The 20,225-nt window shown below is 41.1% G+C and overlaps 1 protein-coding gene across 1 annotated transcript; it reads right to left on the bottom strand.

Annotated features, from left to right (window-relative positions):
* Positions 1-202: 202 nt before the first annotated feature.
* LOC140992243 (homeobox protein engrailed-1-like) lies at positions 203-3,976 on the bottom strand. The gene is made up of 2 exons (XM_073462532.1): positions 3,165-3,976; positions 203-713 (listed from the first exon to the last, which is right to left on the bottom strand). The coding sequence occupies exons 1-2, from the start codon at positions 3,715-3,717 to the stop codon at positions 394-396; spliced, it is 873 nt and encodes a 290-aa protein (XP_073318633.1). The 5' UTR covers positions 3,718-3,976; the 3' UTR covers positions 203-393.
* Positions 3,977-20,225: the final 16,249 nt, after the last annotated feature.

The raw sequence follows: 20,225 nt of genomic DNA, 5'->3' as shown, positions 1-20,225 counted from the left end.
GCTTGTTTTGAGTCTGCGGACTGATGACGTGTTGAAGGGAAATGTGGCGCATCTATGGGGGGACAAGAGGGGTGAGGGAGGGGGGGGACCACAAAAACCTACCGAGCCTATTAGACATCCTAAAAAACAATGAGAACAGCCTGAAAAAGACCCGGATGAAGAAGAGATGAGCCTGAAATTAAATATACTGTATACAACATGATAACTGTGTGGCTATATAAACTTTAATAACGATCGTTCATTTATATAATTATGTCCATATACTGTTACCATAAAACAGAAATCTGTGTTTTTTTAAATAGCGTTTCCCTCCACTTCCTGTTCAGTTTTTGTTCATTATCTCCAAAAAGAGTCCCTCAGCAGGAGGTGGAGGAGGTGGGGGGGTCAGTCTCCTCATTCACTCTCCTCCTTGTCCTCCTGCACGGTGGTCGTTGAGTGGTTGTACAGTCCTTGCGCCATGAGCTGCAGGGCCAGGCCGTTCTTGTAGCCGGTGGCCTTTTTAATCTTGGCCCTCTTATTCTGGAACCAGATTTTAATCTGGGACTCGTTCAGGTTCAGTTCCTGGGCCAGAGACTGTCTCCGCTGCTCCGTTATGTACCGGTTGGCCTGGAACTCGTTTTTCAGTCTCTGCAGCTGCTCGGCCGTGAACGCTGTCCTGGGCCGCTTGTCCTCCTTGCTGTTCTTCTTCTTTTTCAGTTTCCGTGTCCTTGGGCCTGCAGTAGGGACAACAGTGGGAATAAAAGGGTTATTCTACGATGTTACATGACCAACCACATCTCCTGCGCATATCGACTAAAGCGTCTGGCTGATGAGCGATGATTGCGCCTTTATTATCTGCTCGATATGATCACATGTAGGTCACCAGAGCCGAACTCCTCTAATGCTCTCTGCATTACACTTTATAAATGGTTTCACCAACATCTGCTTCACTCTTCACTATAATCTGTGCACTCAAGTCTGACTCACAGTGTGTTATTGGCCCCAACACCAGGATTTAATAACAATCACCATCCAGAGCTTCTTTACAATGCAACTAAACACCACATATAATAATAATACACTCAACAGAAACAGAAACAGATGAATCAGCCGACAGTAATTGCATTCTCTCTGTTTTGTAATATATCCCATTGTTTTTTTTGTTCTTCCTCCGCCACGGAATATAGGCCGTGGTTCAAGCCTCATTGAGGCTGCACATTACCGCGTTATTATTCATTAATATTTATTTAATATTAACTGCTGTTGATGTGCGCTCATGACCTCTCTTGAATGTAACCAGAAGAAGAAACAAGGCTTCCATCAAGGCATTAAAATAAGTGTTTTTAAATGGAGGTTTTGCTGTGTGAAATCTGGCACATTAGATCCAGACAGGCCCCTTTGTGTTAAATCTAATACAGGCCCGGGACATCTGACCGGTTGCCTCGCCAAAACACGGCTCATCTCACATAAGTTGCTTTTGACTGAGAGACTCAGAGTCCCGCTGCAGACTTCAACAGCTCCACATCACTGCGCATTTATTTCTATTATTTTTGTTGCAAAAACTCCCAAATTCCGTTCTACAATTAATGGAAACCATCCAGGCTCGTGATTTCTTCATCATATAAACTCGGCTGTGTGAGGACACATCTGGATCAAGCAGCACAAATGTACTGGTCACACACATAAACGTAGGATATACATATATATTGTAGTTATGCTGACTGGTATTGTACAAATAAACGTTATTGTGACACCATATAGGCCAAGACAAGCAGAGAAACTATAAAATAAAATAAAGTACATTAATATAAATAGTAACGGGAGGGCCTTTGACCTTCATCTCTCATCACTTTAATACTATCATTACCATAAAAAGTAAAACCATCAGGGATGTAGTGATTAACGCAACAAAAACCTACGTTTAAAACAACCAATTTATATATTATTTCTCATAACTCGGTTTAAATATGTGATAAGTCGCCTAAATATAACGTACAATTACACTAACGAGGAAGCCTCGACTTCGGCGTTCATTCTGTGCTCTGCAGGCCTCGTTAATATTAATTAAGCCTGTTGTGATTATTATTTAAGAACACGAGCATCCTTTAAAGCAATGAATGAATCACACTAAACTGAGTCAACAGTTAAAAGGCAGCAGGATTTTGAGTGAATGATGCAAAAACTCCTGTGATATTATCCAGATTGTTTTTGCTTCACTCTCATGTTTCTTTGTTTGTTTTGTTTTAAATGAAGCACACCAGTGGAGGGAGGTCTGATCATCTCCACCAGTGCATCACTTTTGTTTATTGAGAAAACATACTGAACACTGCATTTGAAAATAAAATGACGTCTAGAATAATTTATTTGGGTCGAAGAGGCGGGGGAATAATAATATCTCTGGAATAATATTCTAGTTATGTCTTTTATTTTGAAATGGCTGATGGGTGTGATGATGTGATTTTGTTTTATATAATTTTAAAAGCCAAATCAATATAATATCTACGTACTAGAATTACAGTATAACAACACGTGAATGGCTGATAGCCTCTTTTTGTTGCAATCCTACTACTTATTATAAATATTAGCCCACCAGGCTGCGTTATTTGAGCCGTGCAACGCTTTCGCATCCTACTTTTTTCAATAATCACCTTTCAGTATAGTTCTGTGAACAAATGCTGTAGCCTATTTAAGTCTTTTTGTTCTCATCCAACGAAAACAAACTTAATTTCCACAATAAATGGAGGCCGGGTTGCACATTTATTAGGGAAACTTTTAAGCATAAAGTGATAAAATCGCACACTGAACTGCATTGAAAATGATGCCGATTTTTCAAAAATGAAACATAATAGCCTATAATGTGCTTTTATATCTCAGTCTGACAGTAAATACGCCTGTGTGAGAGAGAGAGGATTAATCTGAATTAATTATAGGTCTGCTTTCGTTTTGTGACCTCACCCTGTGCACTGTATTTTATGTTGGAAATGTCTGCTTAAAAAAATCCCTGGTTCTGATTGGCCACAGGAGAATTAAATGTTATTAATCCAACATAAAGTCTCCTCTCATATCAATAACTTTGAGGCTAAATGAGGATTTTTTTAAGACACTGTGGAGGAAGACACAGAGAAAGTTCCCCCCAGCACTCAAACACCCCAGGCGGCTTAATTCGGGGACTACTAGCGCCTTACCAGATGACGGCCGGTCCGAGTACCGTGTACAGTAAACCCAAGCGGGCCACAACATCGGCTGGCTTTCTTTCGTGATGGGCGGAGAACCTCCATTGCTGCCACTCATAACCATAATTGACGAGGGGCTGTCTGCGTATCTGCCAGTCCCGTTGCTCGCCGCTTCGCCCTGTTTCGACGAGTTCTGCTTGGACGAAGGCGACGAGGACGTGGACGACGACGAGGAAGAGGAGGAAGAGGAGGAGGGCGACGACGAGGTGCTGTCGCTGCTGCAGTTGGAGTCCAGGCAGAGGCTGCCGGCGTGCGGCGGCCTCGCTCCCAGCGGGTTCACGTTCTCCCTGCCCTGCGTCTGGCTCCGGTCGCGGTAGCTCGGCTCCTTCCTGCAGCCGAAGTCCGGCCGGAGGATGTTGTCTATGAAAAAGTTCGTGGTTCTGTGGGCCTGCTGCGCGGCCTGGTGGGGTAAAATCATGGGAGGGGATGGGAGGTTCGGCGACAGGGACATGCTCTCCTCCTCGGTCGAGTCCCGGCCGCTGTTGGGCTCCTTTTGCTCTTCCATAGCGGGGAAATGTCGGCCTCTCCCGCGCCAAACTCCACTTGTTGCTCGCTCTCCCGCCCCCCTTCGGTATCCAATTTAGACGGACGGCATGTAAAAACAAGCTTTTCTCTGGAGTAAAAACGAATAAATTACCTGTGTTAATTTTTAACAGCACCTACAGCGGCGACATGTCGTCACCTAATAGCCTTCCGAGACCGGGCATAGCGACCAGCTCCCCGTTAGACCCAGTGCGTCTCCCCGGTGCAGCATAATATCTGGATCCGCTCCTCCTAAACTCTCCTAAAAGCCCTTATTATCTCCCCCCGTCTGTTTTCTCTTTCTCTCTTACACCCAGCCGGAAGCACGTGTGCGCGTACACACGTGCGGCGGAGCCAATCAGGAGCCGAGATCGTCCCTGTCACAATTGACGACGTCCAATTAGCAGGGGCGAGGGGGGGGGGGAGGGGGGGATGCGCCGCGAGCGAGCACGCGCGCGCACGGCAGCTCCCTTTCGCGCGTAGTTCGATCGAATTTTTTCTTGGCGAGGGCGCACGTGCGCACACATGTACACACAGCAAAACAAAAACAACAGCGGGACGGCCACCGTAGAGCAGGTCCGGCAGAACTGAGCCTGTTCTTTTCATTTAAATACAGCTTTTTAAAGCACGTTTAGGACTTTATGAGCCAGTATTAGCTTTAATGCTAAATGGGGATTAATTTATGAGCATTAGCTAATTAAAATTAGCCTTCTTAATGAGAAAATGTGACGTTATTTTAAGCTAACTCACCGCCTGCAGGCTCATTCACGAGCAGGTGTTTTTGTCTTTTGTCGTTCACAGGCTTTCACTTATTTCCTTTCTTATATTTTTTGACCGCCAACACAAAAAATCAATTAAGCTAATTAGCCTAAATACGTCTAAAATTAAGGTCGTATGTGAGGGAGGCGTTACTATTTTTAAAAAAAGAACCGGAAATGGTGCGTTCAAACTCACAATTCTCACGAATTCTTGAACCTGAACGTCTCTTAAAAGCTCCGTTTGCTCTTTTTTTTATTGTTATTTACATTTTCTTGGCGTTTTATTGTCTTTCAGTGACGCATTTAAGCCACATTAATGTTTTGATCATTTGTTTTATAGCACGATAAAACACCCTACCACATGAGTGTAAAATGAAGTGTTTTTTAGCTGCACAATGAGAAAGGAACGATGTGTCTCCATCCACATACTGCTTTTGTAAAAAAAAAAAAAAAAAAAAAAAATCTCCAGAATGAGAATAAAAATGGGCCATCATCGGGCTCTAATTGGCGATTTGAAATAATAATAATATTAGTGATCATAATAGCAACAGTGTGAGAGAGGGGACGTGTTGATGTTGAACACGGTGAAATCTTTATCCCACAGGCCGGAGTGGGGAAGCCATGGCTACTTAATTAAATTCCAATTAGGACAGTATCAATATGCTGTTTAGCCGCAGCGCCATTGTGGGTAAATGAGCACTCAGTCTGCTCTTATCTGGCGCCCGCAACGAGAGGCTCCTTGAGAGGGGGCTGCAAAAGATAATTTATAGCTTTTAATTAGTCTTCATTCTGCCCGATCAGCCCGGTGTTCATCACGGGGAGCGGGGCCTGAATAAAAACCCCGAGTCAAAAGCGCTGTCACCGGTCCCTGGCAGGGCCCTTAATCAAAGTGAAGCAGGGGCCGCGCTACAAGCCACGTAATTTCCAAGGTGCTGATAAAGCTTGTTGAATAATAGCGGGGCCCCTCGGAGACACCATTTACAGAAATGACTTTATTGACGGCTTAACGTTGGTAATTCATTTTACCTTTCATGTATTGGGAGCCGGATTTGTCGCCGTAATAGGATGATAAATGCACTGACGGATCGCAGCCCCGGTTTTTATTGAGTAGCCCCCATATACAGGAGGGACACACACACACACACACACATAAAACACGTACACACACACACAGGAGCGCGCGCACTTCGTGATGAGACTCTTGTTGAAAAGCTGTCTGAAGTAAAGGCATGACAGTGTGTGTGTGTGTGTGTGTGTGTGTGTGTGTGTGTGTGTGTGTGTGTGTGTGTGTGTGTGTGTGTGTGTGTGTGGACTACAGCAAATAAAATCATGTCTCCACGCTTTAGGCTGCTCACTTTACTTGATTATTTCCTTCCGGTTCTCGGGGATTGGGTGGGAACAGCGCTGCCCCGCCGCCAAATGAAGGGAAACTATCTTTGCAAACAGCCGCACTATATTCTCACTATATTCTCACTATATTCTCCTCTGTGTTTGATTTATCAGCTCAGCTCCACCTCAGATCTGCTGCTGTTTTTTTTTTTTTTTTTTTGCCTTCATTCTGGCCGAGTGTTCAGTCACAATTAGAGGCCAAACAATAGCCTGATATGTATCTTAAATGTTAAAGCCAACACTTGTAACACAGTGCTTCCAATTATTTAAAATTATTATCGTTTTACCTACTACTAAAGGTGCCCAAAGTGTATTATTATAATTAAAAATAATTTAAATTTGTTTTAAAGGGGCACTATGTAGTTTTGGAGAATAAATTCAGACTCAGAATTTTAACATTTTCAATATTAGTGAGGTAATAATACAAACTCAGAAATAGTTATTTTCTTCCATAACAAGCTGCTCTCAGAGGAAAATAACCCAGAAAGTGGAAAGGTGGCGGGGTCCGCAAAATATAAACAAAGTAAAACAGTTTAAACGTTTGTTGTCCTTTAAGGTCAGTTTGTTTATTTAGTTTGTTTAGGCATAGAAAAGATCTTTCTGATTATAATTTCTTCCCGGTAACTACATAGTGCATCTTTAAAGTTAGGTTGTTTTAATTAAGAAAAAAAAAAACATATAGTTTGATATAAAAAATAAAACAGATTAAGTCTATACAAAAACCAGCACAAGTGGTAGAAATGCAAATGTGTCATAGTGACATGTTCCTGTGAAAAATGAGTCCACCTCTCAGTAAAATCAAAAAAATCAAACCAGTCTAAAAAATTACCAAAGAATATTGTTTACTTTATAAATCAGATTTACCAGTAATTTCATTTGTTTTTACCCCAAATAGTCTAAATTTTAGTCTCAGCCTTGTTAACCATGTTGAAACTGAATCAACGACTTCATCATTACAGTGTAATAGAAAAATATTGACTTTAGCTTTCAAATATTGGATTATATTTTCTTTCTTCATCCAAATCGTTGCATTCATGGTCATCTTATAATTAAAATTAAGCTTTGCACCTTTTTTATGGCCACCTGACTTACATTTCCACTAATGTCCACTTCAAGACTGCTTATCTGTGGTAATGTTTCTTGTGTTTTCTTCAGATAAATGTGTATTGTAAAAACAAAAATCTCCTCTTCACATTGTCAGATTGATTAAAAAAGTTTCAGGGTTCAGATAACAAAATAATTTTAAAAAAAGGTGTTATACTAAGCAAAGTTGTGAAGCTTTGGATGGAGTCTGTGTTGAAGTGCTGCAGCTGCATGCTGGTGCTGTCACCTGGTGGAGGGAGACGGGACATAGTGGTGTATTCATTCATGTTCATTCAGTTCAGATAGCAGAAATGGGGCAGTGTCATCAGATTGCATATCAGTGTTTGTCGGCTGAACAGTCATTTGGTGTAACAGCAGACAGTGTTTATGTCTTCAGATTTTAATATGTATGTAGTCAGTTTACCAAATGGAAGCTTGATTCTCATCTGTCTCCAGTACAAACTTCTTAAATTAGACAACACTTAAATGAAGTCTGGTGCTGAATGTAGATGAAGTATATTTGTGTGAAGTTGTTGGCATGAAACCGTGTGAGAACCTCTGGGTTTAGGTCTCCACATCTGGAGACGCAGGGAGTCAGAAGCAAGTATAGGACTTTGGTGACATCTAGTGACGTAAATGTGTAAATGGTTTATTTGTAAATGTATATTTGACCCATGTTTCACTTTGGGCATGATTTGTAGTCTATATGACAAACAGGACACACCATGAAGAGGAATAAACCAACCAGTCTTCATGTTAGATTAATTTAAGGTCTGCTTCCCCTCTTACCTTCTATTTTTGATACTTGTATAAAGAGAGATACTTAAAAAAGATAGGATAAGATAGTGGGTCACTTATTGTATATAAAAACAATAACAAATAATACGCAATATAGAATTATATAGAATAAAACACAATCAGCCAAAAAACAGTACTAAGGTGCCCTGCAAATTCAACAATTAATCAAGCAGAGGCACAAGAGACCAGCAGGTTCTGATCAAGATCTGAAGGTGGCTTGAGTTAAAGATGCAATATGTAACATTTTCAGTTTAAAACGTTAAAAAAAAAAAGTGCTGAAATGATCAACAGAATGTGAAGAAATCAGAGTTTTGGTGTCATATTAAGGACGTCCACTGTATGTACTGTGTTGCAGAGATATCTACTTAAGTTAGCATGCTAACCAGCTAGCCCCAGCCTGTCCTTTATCATTACACCACCCTGGGGTTCACTGTATTTGGTTCTCCTAAATATCTAAGGGACCTAAGAGGGTTTATAAATGTACTGAGGCCTTTTTTTACCTTCACACATAAGAAATGCATTTCTTTGACATCCAAATACATAACATATGTTATATATGTGACAATGACACTAATGTCTTTAAAACAATGTAAACAGTAACTTTGTATAACTTGAGTAGTTTCTTAGTTGTTTATTCTAAAAAGAAAAAAATGTGAAAAATGAGCATTTCCAACTACATATACACGTGACATTTTTCAAGTACTTCAACAAATTATGCCTTGCTATACTATGCTTGTACACTAGATGTCAGAGTAAAGCAGCTGAAAGACTGTGAAGCAACATTCTGGCTGTAACTGTGAGACACAAGCAGTTGAAGGGGGCAACATGAGAAATATTATATAGTGGAGGTTAGTGGAATGCAAACAGGATGAATGAGCTTCCTCAAAAATATATCTCTTCCTCTCTAAAAGCCAACGCGAACAACAAGGTCATCTTTCATTTAAAACAGCCTAAAAATAACTTAGTTATAATATCACATATCTCAACCTGTCTAAGATTGCTAAACTGCAGCAGTGAGGCTGTGAAACAACAGCTTAAAGGGGCACTATGTCGTTCTGGAGAAGAAATTCAAACCCAGAATTTAAATGTTTACAATATTAAAGAGGTAATAATACAAACTCAGAAATATTTATTCTTTCCATAAGTGAATAAACAAGCTGTTCTCAGAGGAAAATAAGGTCCCAGAACACTGCCTGAAGCTAGAAAGGTGGCAGGGTCCGCCACATATAAACAGTATGAACTTGTGTTGTCCTTTAAGATCAGCTTGTTTATTCTCTCTTTCCCTTCTGATTAAAATTTCTTCCCCAAAACGACACCGTGCTCCTTTAAGACTGAGACATGAGATGAATGTTTTCCACTTTTCCGTCGTTTGACACCTCACAACCTGCCACAGGTGTGAGATTTAAGCAGATTTGTGGTGATGTGAGACACATGTTAAACACACACCACCAACACTCCCACCACTTAGTGCCACAAACACCCTGTCAAATATTGAAATGCCAGCAATGTACAGAGACATGTTTGCATACTAAGCGATGATTATCATTCACTGAGTTTCCGTACTCTCTTTCCTACCCTCCTTCCTTCCCTCCTTCCGTCTGTCTGTCTCTCTCTCTCCAAGGTCCAGGCTCTCTGCAGTAATAATACATGAAGGGCTCCTCTCCCTCATCCATTAATCAGGAGGGAGGCTGAGGTAAAGGAGGGCTGATCTTTGGCCTTCTCACACATACACACCCACTCACCTATCATCAATAATTGACGGGATATTAATGCAGATAAATAATTAAGCTTCAGTGGGATCTTTTTAGAGTCCTAATGAGAAGAGGGCGACAGATTGCTCCTCGGTCTTATTACGTCTCGCTGAGAAGTTTGTGAAAGCTTAAGGTGATGATAAATGGGCCCCGTTTAGTAATTGGCAAATTAAATCGATGCAGACACTTTGCTGGGCCTGTGTTAACAGAATTACCCGTCCTTGCTTCATGCCGCTGCTGTAAAGAAGAAATGTAGATGTGTCTGGTGTCTTGTGCCAACATTAGGTTGACTTTTTTTTTTTTTCAAACATCTTAAAAACATCCAGATAGAAAGCCATGAAATGAAAAAATGACTGAAATTGTCGTCAGTATGTGAAGAAATAACAGTTGTGGCATTATGTTACATTATGTCAATGTATTGTGTTGACGTTAGCATGCTATCAAGCTTCCTCCAGCCCCTCCTGTCTCACGATACCATTTTGTACCTCAAGTGTCAACAGTCTGATTGTATAATTCAGGTCTCTGGAGGTGGGTGACGACTGCCCGACCTCCCTCTCCCTCCCCTCCTGCTCCACGCCTCTCCTGTCCCCAGCTGAACCCACCACATCTCCCTTGTCCCCACAGTGAGAGTCCTGATCGGATCCTCAGTGAATCAGCTCACTACAGTATTCAAAGTTGTCAAACTAACTCTCGTCTGTCTGGAAGCCTGTGTTCGATCGGTCCCAGTCTGGGCCGGGTCCACTGGGAGGCTTCTGAGCCCAGTTCTGTTGCCTGCTTGCCCATTCTGGCGCTGCTCCCTGACAGAATTCCCCACTTGGGAGCATGTTAGCACGCTGAAGTTATAATTTATAATTAAAGCTCAAAGTACCACCTTAAAGAGGTTGATGTGCCATTGTTCCAATGGAGAACGAAGCCCATTGTTTTTGGTGATTCCCTGACATTTCCAATTTCATTTTGTTTTTTTATCTAAAGATATAATATGTAAGATTTCAGCATTAAATGTCTAAAAACATCTAGACTAGACTACCTATATATATCACATTCATGAAGTTAAGTATATCACCTCTCCAGTTCCAGTCAGCAGTTAATGTTACGTACATAAACACCCGACAATGGAGGTCACCTCTGCGGATCACTGCTGCAGTCAGGTTGATAAACAGGAGTGAGGATATATACACTTTTTAATCCCAGAAGTTTAAAAGTAATCTCTGACCTCCAGTTCAGAGCAGAATGCGACGTGACTGCAGGTGTTTATTCCTCCAGAAGGTCTGGATCTGCCCCCGACTGAGCTGGCTGCAAATGGGATTGTATTTGTGTTAAAGCCAACAGCTCTGGCCTTGTGTTTTTGATGTCATGAATGCATCATGAGTATATCTTTGATACATGATTTCCCATCCTTTTCAAACCCATGTCCTAATAAGCATAATGCAGGTTTTTATGGTCTATTTAATGGGAAACAGCAGCACCATTTGTAACCGTGACTGAAGGAGTTTCAGTGTGTGTGTGTGTGTGTGTGTGTGTGTGTGTGTGTGTGTGTGTCTCCTCATCAGCCATGCTGCTTAGAGCCACTCTAACCTTTCAGTCGACTCTCAGAGGATCGTCTCTCTCATCTGGCATCCTCGGCCTGTCACTGTCATCAGCCAGAGAAGAGATGAAAGATATAGTCCTCATTGGCTTTGTTACAATAAAAAGCCGCCTGCTCCGATGACTTATTTCCTTAACCTTTACTCCCCCTATATTCAGAAAATGACAGATTGCATGACACAGGATTACAAAAACCTCCTCGGGAGACATAGTGATAAATTAATGATATCTGGGATAAGTCATTATCAGATTTGAAAGCGGACAGATGACAGCCGTTTTACACCGTTTGAGTAATCTAAGGGAAATGATAATGGAGCTGTAGTAAATCTGAATGAAATGGCTGTTAAAGGACACAACATTTCAAGTAAGGGCCCTAACCCGCCACTTGTTAGCTATCACTTGGAAGTAAACAGGTGCAGCATGATGCTCATATTAAAAAAATAAGTTATGGTAAATGGATTGCATTTATATATCGCATTTTTATCTATATTTTGTCTTATTGACCAATCAAATCGCTTAACGGCTCTATGAGGTTGTACTGAGGCGCACCAATCTGAGCTACATGCTAAAGACTGTATGCTAACATGCTCATAATGGCAATACTAGCCTTTAGCCTTGATGTATAGCAGGTGATATTTACTCTGTTAACCATCTTAGTTTAACATGCTAGCATGCTAACGTTTGCTAATTAGCACTAAACACAAAGTGCAACTGAGGCTGATAGGAATATAATACGTTTTCTACGTATTTGGTCATGAATTAAAAGTCTACACGAGTTCAAATTTTTGCTAGCGCTAACTTCTTTGGCTTCACCAAAACAAGTGCTTCAGGCCGTGAGCATTGTTGTCATTTTAGCTAACTTCCTGTCCGTTTCGCAGTTAGCAGTCCCCTCTCTCCTCTCTTCTTTACCTCATGATAGATAAACAATTAACACTTTTTCTAATAAAAGCATATCACTCACAGCAGCTTTAAAATAAGCTACCAACAAGATTACATGTGAGTTGGATGGTGGACCCATTTAAAAGGCTTTTAAACTCCTGTCTTATGTGACAAGCTGAGGGAGGAGGCAGGACATGAATAATGATAGTATAAATGTGTGGGAGGAAGAGGTGATGAGGAGAAGGCTGGAGGAGGAAGAGGTGGGTGATCGTTGACAGGATAAGGGAAGGAGTGTGTATGTGTGTGTGTGTGATTGATCTCTGCCTATTCCCTTTTAGACTCTCATTATGACCGGGCCCCAAGAACAAGACAGAGATGTGTTTCTGACAGTTTTGCCATTTTCCCGCCTGACTGTAAATCATCAGTGTGCAAGAGTGTTAGATCTCATATATCGAACTATTACAAGATCAAGCGTCCTCACAAAGATAGAAATATATTTGCCCAAGTCAAAATTAAAGATTGTATTTTGAAGAGAGGAATATTTGAAATTTGGGAAAATTGTTTCATTGTAGAGAGCCTACCATAAAGACTGGATACGGTGGGAAACTGTGGAAGACTGAGCTAGGCTAGCTGTGCCCCCCTGCTTCTGATTTTTATGCTAAGCTAATAATCTCCTGGCTGTATGTATTTCTTTAAGATTCAGGCCGTCCAAACCAAAGTTACGTACGTGACATATGAATTTAAGTCCAAACCATGATGTTTTCCTAAACCTAACCAAGTAGTTTTCTTGCCTTGATCGACAAAAGGTCTGTGACGCTTGTCACTGTTACACAACAACGGTCATGTTGTGTTTGGTGCAGTGATATATGTGGTCTTAGAAGTCGCCAGCAATCAACCTATACAGCCATTTAGGTATGAGGATGTATTGTAAAGCTTAGAGGGTAATTCTTTTTAGCACAGCGACGTACAGTTGTTACAACACTGTTTTAGAAGTGTTAGCACATTGAAATGAAAATTTAAAATAATTGTAAGTTCTCACAGAGCTGTAATACAAAATATTAATTGTGCATTCACCTGCTCCTTGGATGGTCCCATTCCCCAAGTTGGGAAGTCGTTCTTCTGGCACTGTTGTGTTGAGCTTTGATGTTGTAATGGAGAAACAACATATTATTTTTCTTCTTCCTCTGCCAAATGACTCTCACTGTTTTCTAACTAATCTAGGTCACTCTACAGGGACAGCAACTAACAGTTAAAAACTAAAACCATGTTGCAAATCACATGTGAGCAAAAGATTGATATGCAATATGTGAATTTATAAAAAAGCTTACCATCAATCAAAGATTTATTCCATCCGCCATGTTTCTGCGTATATGAAGTCGTAGACCAGAATTTTCGCTGACTTTCCAAGTTGTTGTTCCGACTTGAAGGGGTGTTCATGTAGAATAATACAGTCTTATTATGACACAGATGCTTCGAGAGGTTTAACAGGTGCGGCTAATGATTATTTTCATTATCAATTAATCAGATCATTTTCTTGATTAGTTTCAGAAAACCGTGAAAAATGGCCGTCACAATCTCTCACAGCTCAAGATGACTTATTTTAATGTCTTGTATTGTCCAACAAGCAGTCAAAAATCCAAAGTTTATTATCATAGAGAAAACAAATATAAGCAGCAAATAATTCAGCATGTTTTTTTTTCTGCATAGGAAATAACTTGAACCATCTGTCGGTCATTAAAGCGGTTGCATTCCTAGCGTAGCTCTCACGATGATAAAATGATACAAAGAGCAGCTTTAACAATGTGTGTGGCACTGCAGATATTCAGGAGTGACAGCTCAGTGCATTTTAATGACTCTGAAGACAGTGATAGGATCTCTGCCGCTGTCATACTGTACAATAAGATGGTCTCAATGCCAGATAAACATACATGTGTATGTATTCACAATGTCATATGCAGCTTTTGTTAAAAGATTCATGAACCTGGGAGCTTACTTTCTTTGAAATTATTTGCCAAATGAGCTTAACCCTGAGTAAAAACCTCAAAGGAGCGCATTAATTTGTTTTTTCTTCATATTCTTTTGTTAACTTCTCTGCAAAAAGATCTTTTTAATCCCCTCACGGTTTCCTCCTTCCCTCTCCTCTCTGATTCCCCCTCTCCTTCCCTCATTTTGCCGATTAAACCACACAAGATATGTAATTTTCAGAGTGCAGACTGACAGATGGAGTGAGTCAGCGTTTGGCTGAGTCATTATCCAGCATCTGAATCGTGATACTGAGAGGAAATTCCGCTGGAGCAAAAGTTATATCAGTGTCTCGGTGTCGGTTTTGGTTTGGGTTGTTTGCCGCGTGTTGTTTAGGTTCAAGTTTAGGTTGTGTTGAGATCAGGTGACTGTGGGGGGCTATAGCATATGATTCAAACTCACCACACTGCCTGTTTGTAGTTAATGTTGCTACAATTTATTAAAATGCCTATTTAATCCACGGCAGTTTGTTCTACATGGTCATTACTGAATTTAATCTCTTCAATTATATGTTTTAGCAATGTATTACAGGACAAATTGAATAATATCTGGGTAGTACACTGCAAAACATATTTTTGGCATTTCCAAATACAGTTAAAAGATATTTTTCCTTAAATGTAACAATAAGTAAATGATGTGTGGGTGCTGTTGAACAGTGGTGGAAGAAGTATTTAGATCCTTTACTGCTGAACGCCAAAAGACTGTCACTTAACAGATAGATGAAGCCACAATGTTAGTATTGCATGTCTGAAAAGAGCTTTAGTTAATAATTTAATTAACAAAATGTGAATAAACAGCAGTTTTGACATTATGATGTCTATATATTGTGTTGCAGAGAACTCTACTAGCCCTGTCCCGTCCCAGTCCATGGCTTCTGTGGTCACGGTGTAAACACTAACACGCCCCTGGTGCTCGAGTTTCGAGCTACAAAAAATATCATTTTACATTCAGATGTTATGCTTATGAGCTGACTTTCTTATCAGAATAAAGATGGGATTACCCTCCTATCATCAAAAAGAAACATTGCATACCTTGACCCTTTTCGGACCCCGCCACTCTACCTGATAATTTTCATACAGTCCCTAAAAGCTCAATGTATTTGATATACAAATGATCACACAAAGGTTAATGCTGCAGACAGTAAGACGGTCTTTGTTCCGTCGTACACAGTTACATCTTTAATGCTGCGGCTCCTCAGTTTAACCTCCTTTCTTTAGTTTTCCTGTGATGACATCCTCCCCTCCCAGCGGTGTTTTGTGTCAGAACACCAGCTTGAATGAGACTCCGACATACAGACAAAAGAAGAAGATAAGCAGAAGGTGTCAATTATAGAGTGAAAGTTCTCAGATCAGGCATCCAACCTCTCTGCGGGTCCCTGCACAAGTCTCTTTTTATATTTCGCTCATGCCGGGCTGGCATTTGCATCTGAGGCATGAACATGGATCAATCATCGCAGGGAGAAAATCAGCGGAGTGAAAGAATGAGGAGAGGTTTTAAAAATGTCCCAGTGATTGGCTGCCAGCGCAGAGAGCTTGTCGGCCGCAATTTTTCACGTCGATTCGACAATCAGGCAGAAATCAAGCGAGGCGGACTGCTTTTTACTGCCGGGGACGAACATTTGGGAAGCAGGCTGGTATGTTTTGGCACTGCGAGCTCTATTATTACATTAGACTGGGAGTTTAATCAGAAGATCTGAGTTTACTGCCGTGTAGAACAACATACACGCACATAAAACCTGGCAGAGCAAACCTGGCAACACATGCTGTCCCTACTCCAATACGACGCCTGTTGCTCGGCTGCCTGTCAAGCCGGATCGCCCTGAACACAATATGTGTGTGTTTTGTGTTTGAGTGTGTGTGTGTGACAGAGAGAGAGAGAGGCCTCGTCCCACTTATCTCATCCATCAGAGAATTTCACTACTCCGTCTGTCACTCAGCAATCCCTCACTGTCACCCAGACTAGGGGGATGGAGCAACCTGATCATCTATCGTGCTTTTGTGTGTGTGTGTGTGTGTGTGTGTGTGTGTGTGTGTGTGTGTGTGTGTGTGTGTGTGTGTGTGTGTGTGTGTGAGCATCCGTCTGGCAGCCCGTGACACGTACTGCTGTTGATGTCTCAGTTGGTGTCAGCAGCTCCACTTTTCATCCTAAATGTGTCTGCAGCGGGGGCCGAGAGCCTTTACAAGGCCATCAAGCTCTGATCGTTAAACAGTTTAAAAGCCCGTCGCTGGTGACGTCATCACTTCACATTTTCGAGAAAACCTCGACGGTAACCAACCTTAGTCATCTTAAAACATCCCCCGTCCCTTTGAGCGGTTCATTTGTTCCCTTGTCGTGCGTTGCCAGTGATGAAACCTTCTATCTCCTCTACTTTAAACAAATATAATTTCATTTTCGTGCTTCAGATTTCAGTGTTTCTTTCTCAGACGTGGAACGCCTGTCAGCGTTTTGATGAAGGTTGGCGGACTGTGAAATCGCCTGGGACAATGATGGAGATAAATCCAAGGTCCGTTTGGTTATGACTCAGTATCGGTTAAAATAAATGATGGCAAAGTGTGTTTCTGCAAAACCACATACGTTTTAACTTTACGTTTCTTTAGCTCCAATTTTCAATTTTTCTCTTGTCACAATGCTGTGTGTTCCTGATGTTCCAGGTGTTTCTCTTGTTCCTGGTGTTCCTTCCTGCTATCACAGCACTTCCATGGTTTGTACTTTATCTATTATCTATTTCTTTAGTTCTTTGTTCTAGGCTTTGCTCCTGCCTGCTCCGTCTGTTTGTGTTGCCTTATGTTGAGAGCTTTTGTGCCTGGACTTTATATTTTGTATTAATCAGACTTTGGTCTACAGCTTTATTTCACTTATGCTCTCTTTCTTTCCTCACCCTGCCTGCCTCCTGAGTCTCTTGCATTTGGGTCGTCCTATGTTTGCCACACATAACATCATACTATCTCAGAACAATCTCAGAATCCATCGGCTAACGTCTGACGGTGAATCAACCTCTGGGGGCAACGGCCAACATTTTGGGGCTTCCGATGTAGCCAGCAGATATCCGGATAACGGTTATCTGGGCCAACACCTTGGTTCAGTTAGTAACTTGAGCCATGAGAATGGATACAAGGCTCTATAAACAGATATTTGCATACAGATGCAGATAAAGAGCTAATTCAAAGCTAAATCGTCATCATACGATAGCCAATATGGGTCCTGAGATTATTTTTCAGCCAATAAATTTCACCTTTTCTGCTCTCTTTGGACCGTTTATGCAACCAAGGCCCACTCAAACATTGTTGGACAATACCTGGACGACAAATAGAAGCTACAAGGCTTCCATATTCTTCTGTTACATCTGTTATGAGAGGTTAATCTAAGAGTAACCATGAATGTGTTCTTATCAAAGGCTGAGCTTTTTCCCATCTATGCACATAAACTGTACCGTTTTCATCAGAAAACTGTGGACAACTGTTTTCCTGTTCTGTTGTTTTGTTTGGGGTTTTTTTTCATCCAGCAGCTCCAGAATAACACAAACCCATCTGAGCCGGATAGAGTCAGTTTGTAGAGCGCAGCAAGATGGAGCCAACACCTTAATGGAGGTTTATCTAACCAGACATGCTAATATTTGTTTTCCCATGATTTCCATTTAAATTGACAGGAGCGGTGTGTAAACAGCTGTTTGTGTGTGTTTGTGTGTCTTCCTGAGGGGATCGGGAAAAAAACAAATCAAAACACACACAAAACAGCCATCATCTTAATGAAGGCTTACAGCAATATTTGAGTCTGGTACAGTATTTGCAAATCTCAATACAAGTTAATTAAAAGTGAAACACGGAAGCTGGCAGCCACCGGCTCCGGCCCAGTTTTTATATGTGAGATTATCAGAAGAGACGTGTGAGGCATGTTGTTTATGTTCCCGCAACGCGTCGCACACAAGGTAACAGTCTGTGCTCTATCGCTATTTTGCTTTCCTTCAAAATAAAAGCATTTAAAGTAGCACACAGTTTTGGAGAAGAAATTCAAACTCAGAATATTTTTTTTTTTCCATACGTGAATAAACAAGCTGTTCTCGTTGGAAAATAAGGTCCCAGAACACTGTTTGAAGCTAGAAAGGTGGCAGGGTCCGCCACATATAAACAAAGTAAAACAGTATGAAACTGTGTTGTCCTTTAAGGTCAGTTTGTTTGTCTGTATTTCGTTTGTTTAGGCATTAAAAGATCAGTCAGTGAAGAGCTTTCTCTTCTGATTAAAAATTACATAGTGCACCTTTAAGTTACAGACATATTGCTGAAACAATTATTTTCTCTGAAATAATCTATGAATTATTTCATCTATAAGCAGCTCTACACTAGAAGAAACAACATGTGATGTACTTACTACCATACAAATATGAGGATTTCAGTGTAACCTTTTTGAACGGAAACACAAAAATGAGCAAAATGGTGTCTAGACGGAGTAAAATGTCTGCGAGCTACGGCGGTACAAAGGACATCCAGAGAGGCACCTGGAACCTGTGAGCTCTAACCGGAGTCTGTAGGCTACAGGGCAACGCAACACATTCAGACAGGCAGCCACGTGGAACGAAATGCGAACGGACAAACTGCTCGCAGAAACGCATCGCTCTGACGTGAGGTTAAACAAGAAACTGAAAAACAACTGACCCCGCCGTTGTTCGCTGGTGAGAGCTTGCTTACAGCAGCGTCTTCTTCAGAATGAATCTCCTCTCGCCCTGAAGAAGGGAAGTGTAATGTATGTACTGAGGTGTCGTTGCTTGGTCAGAGATTTTCACACAGAACAAACATTTTGTCAAACAATATTTATTCGCATATATGAGAACAAAATATAACTCAATGCAATATCGATGCGAGACATCCATTTCTATCTTTCATGTGAGGTTATTGGGTTATGTTTGTGACACACTGAACACTACTCAAAGCACCACGAATTGGCTTGCTATAGCGATCAAGATGGCCCGCACCAGGTGAGATATTTTGCATCTGGACTGCGAAGTCCGTCATCTTTGGCACTTTCTACTGTCGTCGTTATTTCAGCGGATCATATCTTCTAAAGCAGGCCCAGCTTATCCAGTTAAGGTGCGTGATGGGTGAATCATAGGGGGAAAGATGTACTGTATGTCTGTTTAAGCTGCTCCCATACTGCCGTGAATGCTGATGATGTACTTGCTTTTGGTTAAAATAGAAAGAAAGACAGAAAGACAAAACTGGGCTTTAAAGAGAGAACAAGTTATATAATGCCAGTATTTTAGATGCCTTGGTAAAGGTCTGGTCGCACCAGGAAGTGGCACGTCCGCGCATATTGGCAAAATATTTGGTCACAGAAGCTTAATGATGTAGTGACTAATCTGTGAGCAACTGTAGCTGGCGGCAAACCACTAACCTGCTAGCCAGCCAGCAACATGCCAGCACCAGTTAGTCACATTCATGGTTTTATTAAGGAGAAACTGGATATAGTGTCAGAGGTTCAAAAAGTTTGAGTTCCTGGGTATAAAATTACCCAGATCTTCGAAGTAGCTTCTGTATTCGACGCCTATAGAGCATGTGCACTTCAGACTTTCACCACCAGAGGGCTAACTTCCGGTTTAGCACTCTGCTAACTTGAATGGGGATAAAATGATTTAATCGTGCAGCTCTTCTAGACTGATCTGATAGCGAAACGTGTCATTTTGCGAGGTTGTGACTTTTAAAAAATATATTGTTACCACCGTTTTGCAACCACTTTTACAATTAGCCTATGGGAAAATACATCAATTTGATGTTGCGCTAGACAACTGGTGGCCGATTAACATTGCAGACATGTGAAACCAGCTTACTAGATCATTTCGGTTATCATTTTTAGCCGCTAACTCTAACTTTTAAAGATATTTGTTAGACAGCCTATCTGACGTCTTTGATATCTACCCAACAGCAACATCTTCCAAGCTAACATTAGCGGAAGTGTAGTTTTTAATGAGATATTAAAGAATCAAACATGCATTTAAGATGAATGAGATGTATACACTTTGAAATAACATCATGAAAAAAGACAACTACATTGTATGTATGCTACCATGTGACGCATGGGTTTTCTACCAGGAAGTTATTGTAAACAAACACTGTGATTGGTTCTCCTCTGTACTGTGTTGTTACCTCCCCTCTGGCATATTGCTGTGAGGACTGTACATCATTTCATTCAATTAATAGTTTTATTAAAGAGAGACGCAAGCTAGCAAGCTCACTAAC

Source organism: Pagrus major, chromosome 24 (genome assembly GCF_040436345.1).
Source record: "Pagrus major chromosome 24, Pma_NU_1.0".
Taxonomy (NCBI): Eukaryota; Metazoa; Chordata; class Actinopteri; order Spariformes; family Sparidae; genus Pagrus; species Pagrus major.
Note: the sequence above shows the minus strand (reverse complement) of the source record. Positions and strands in the feature narration are given on the sequence as shown.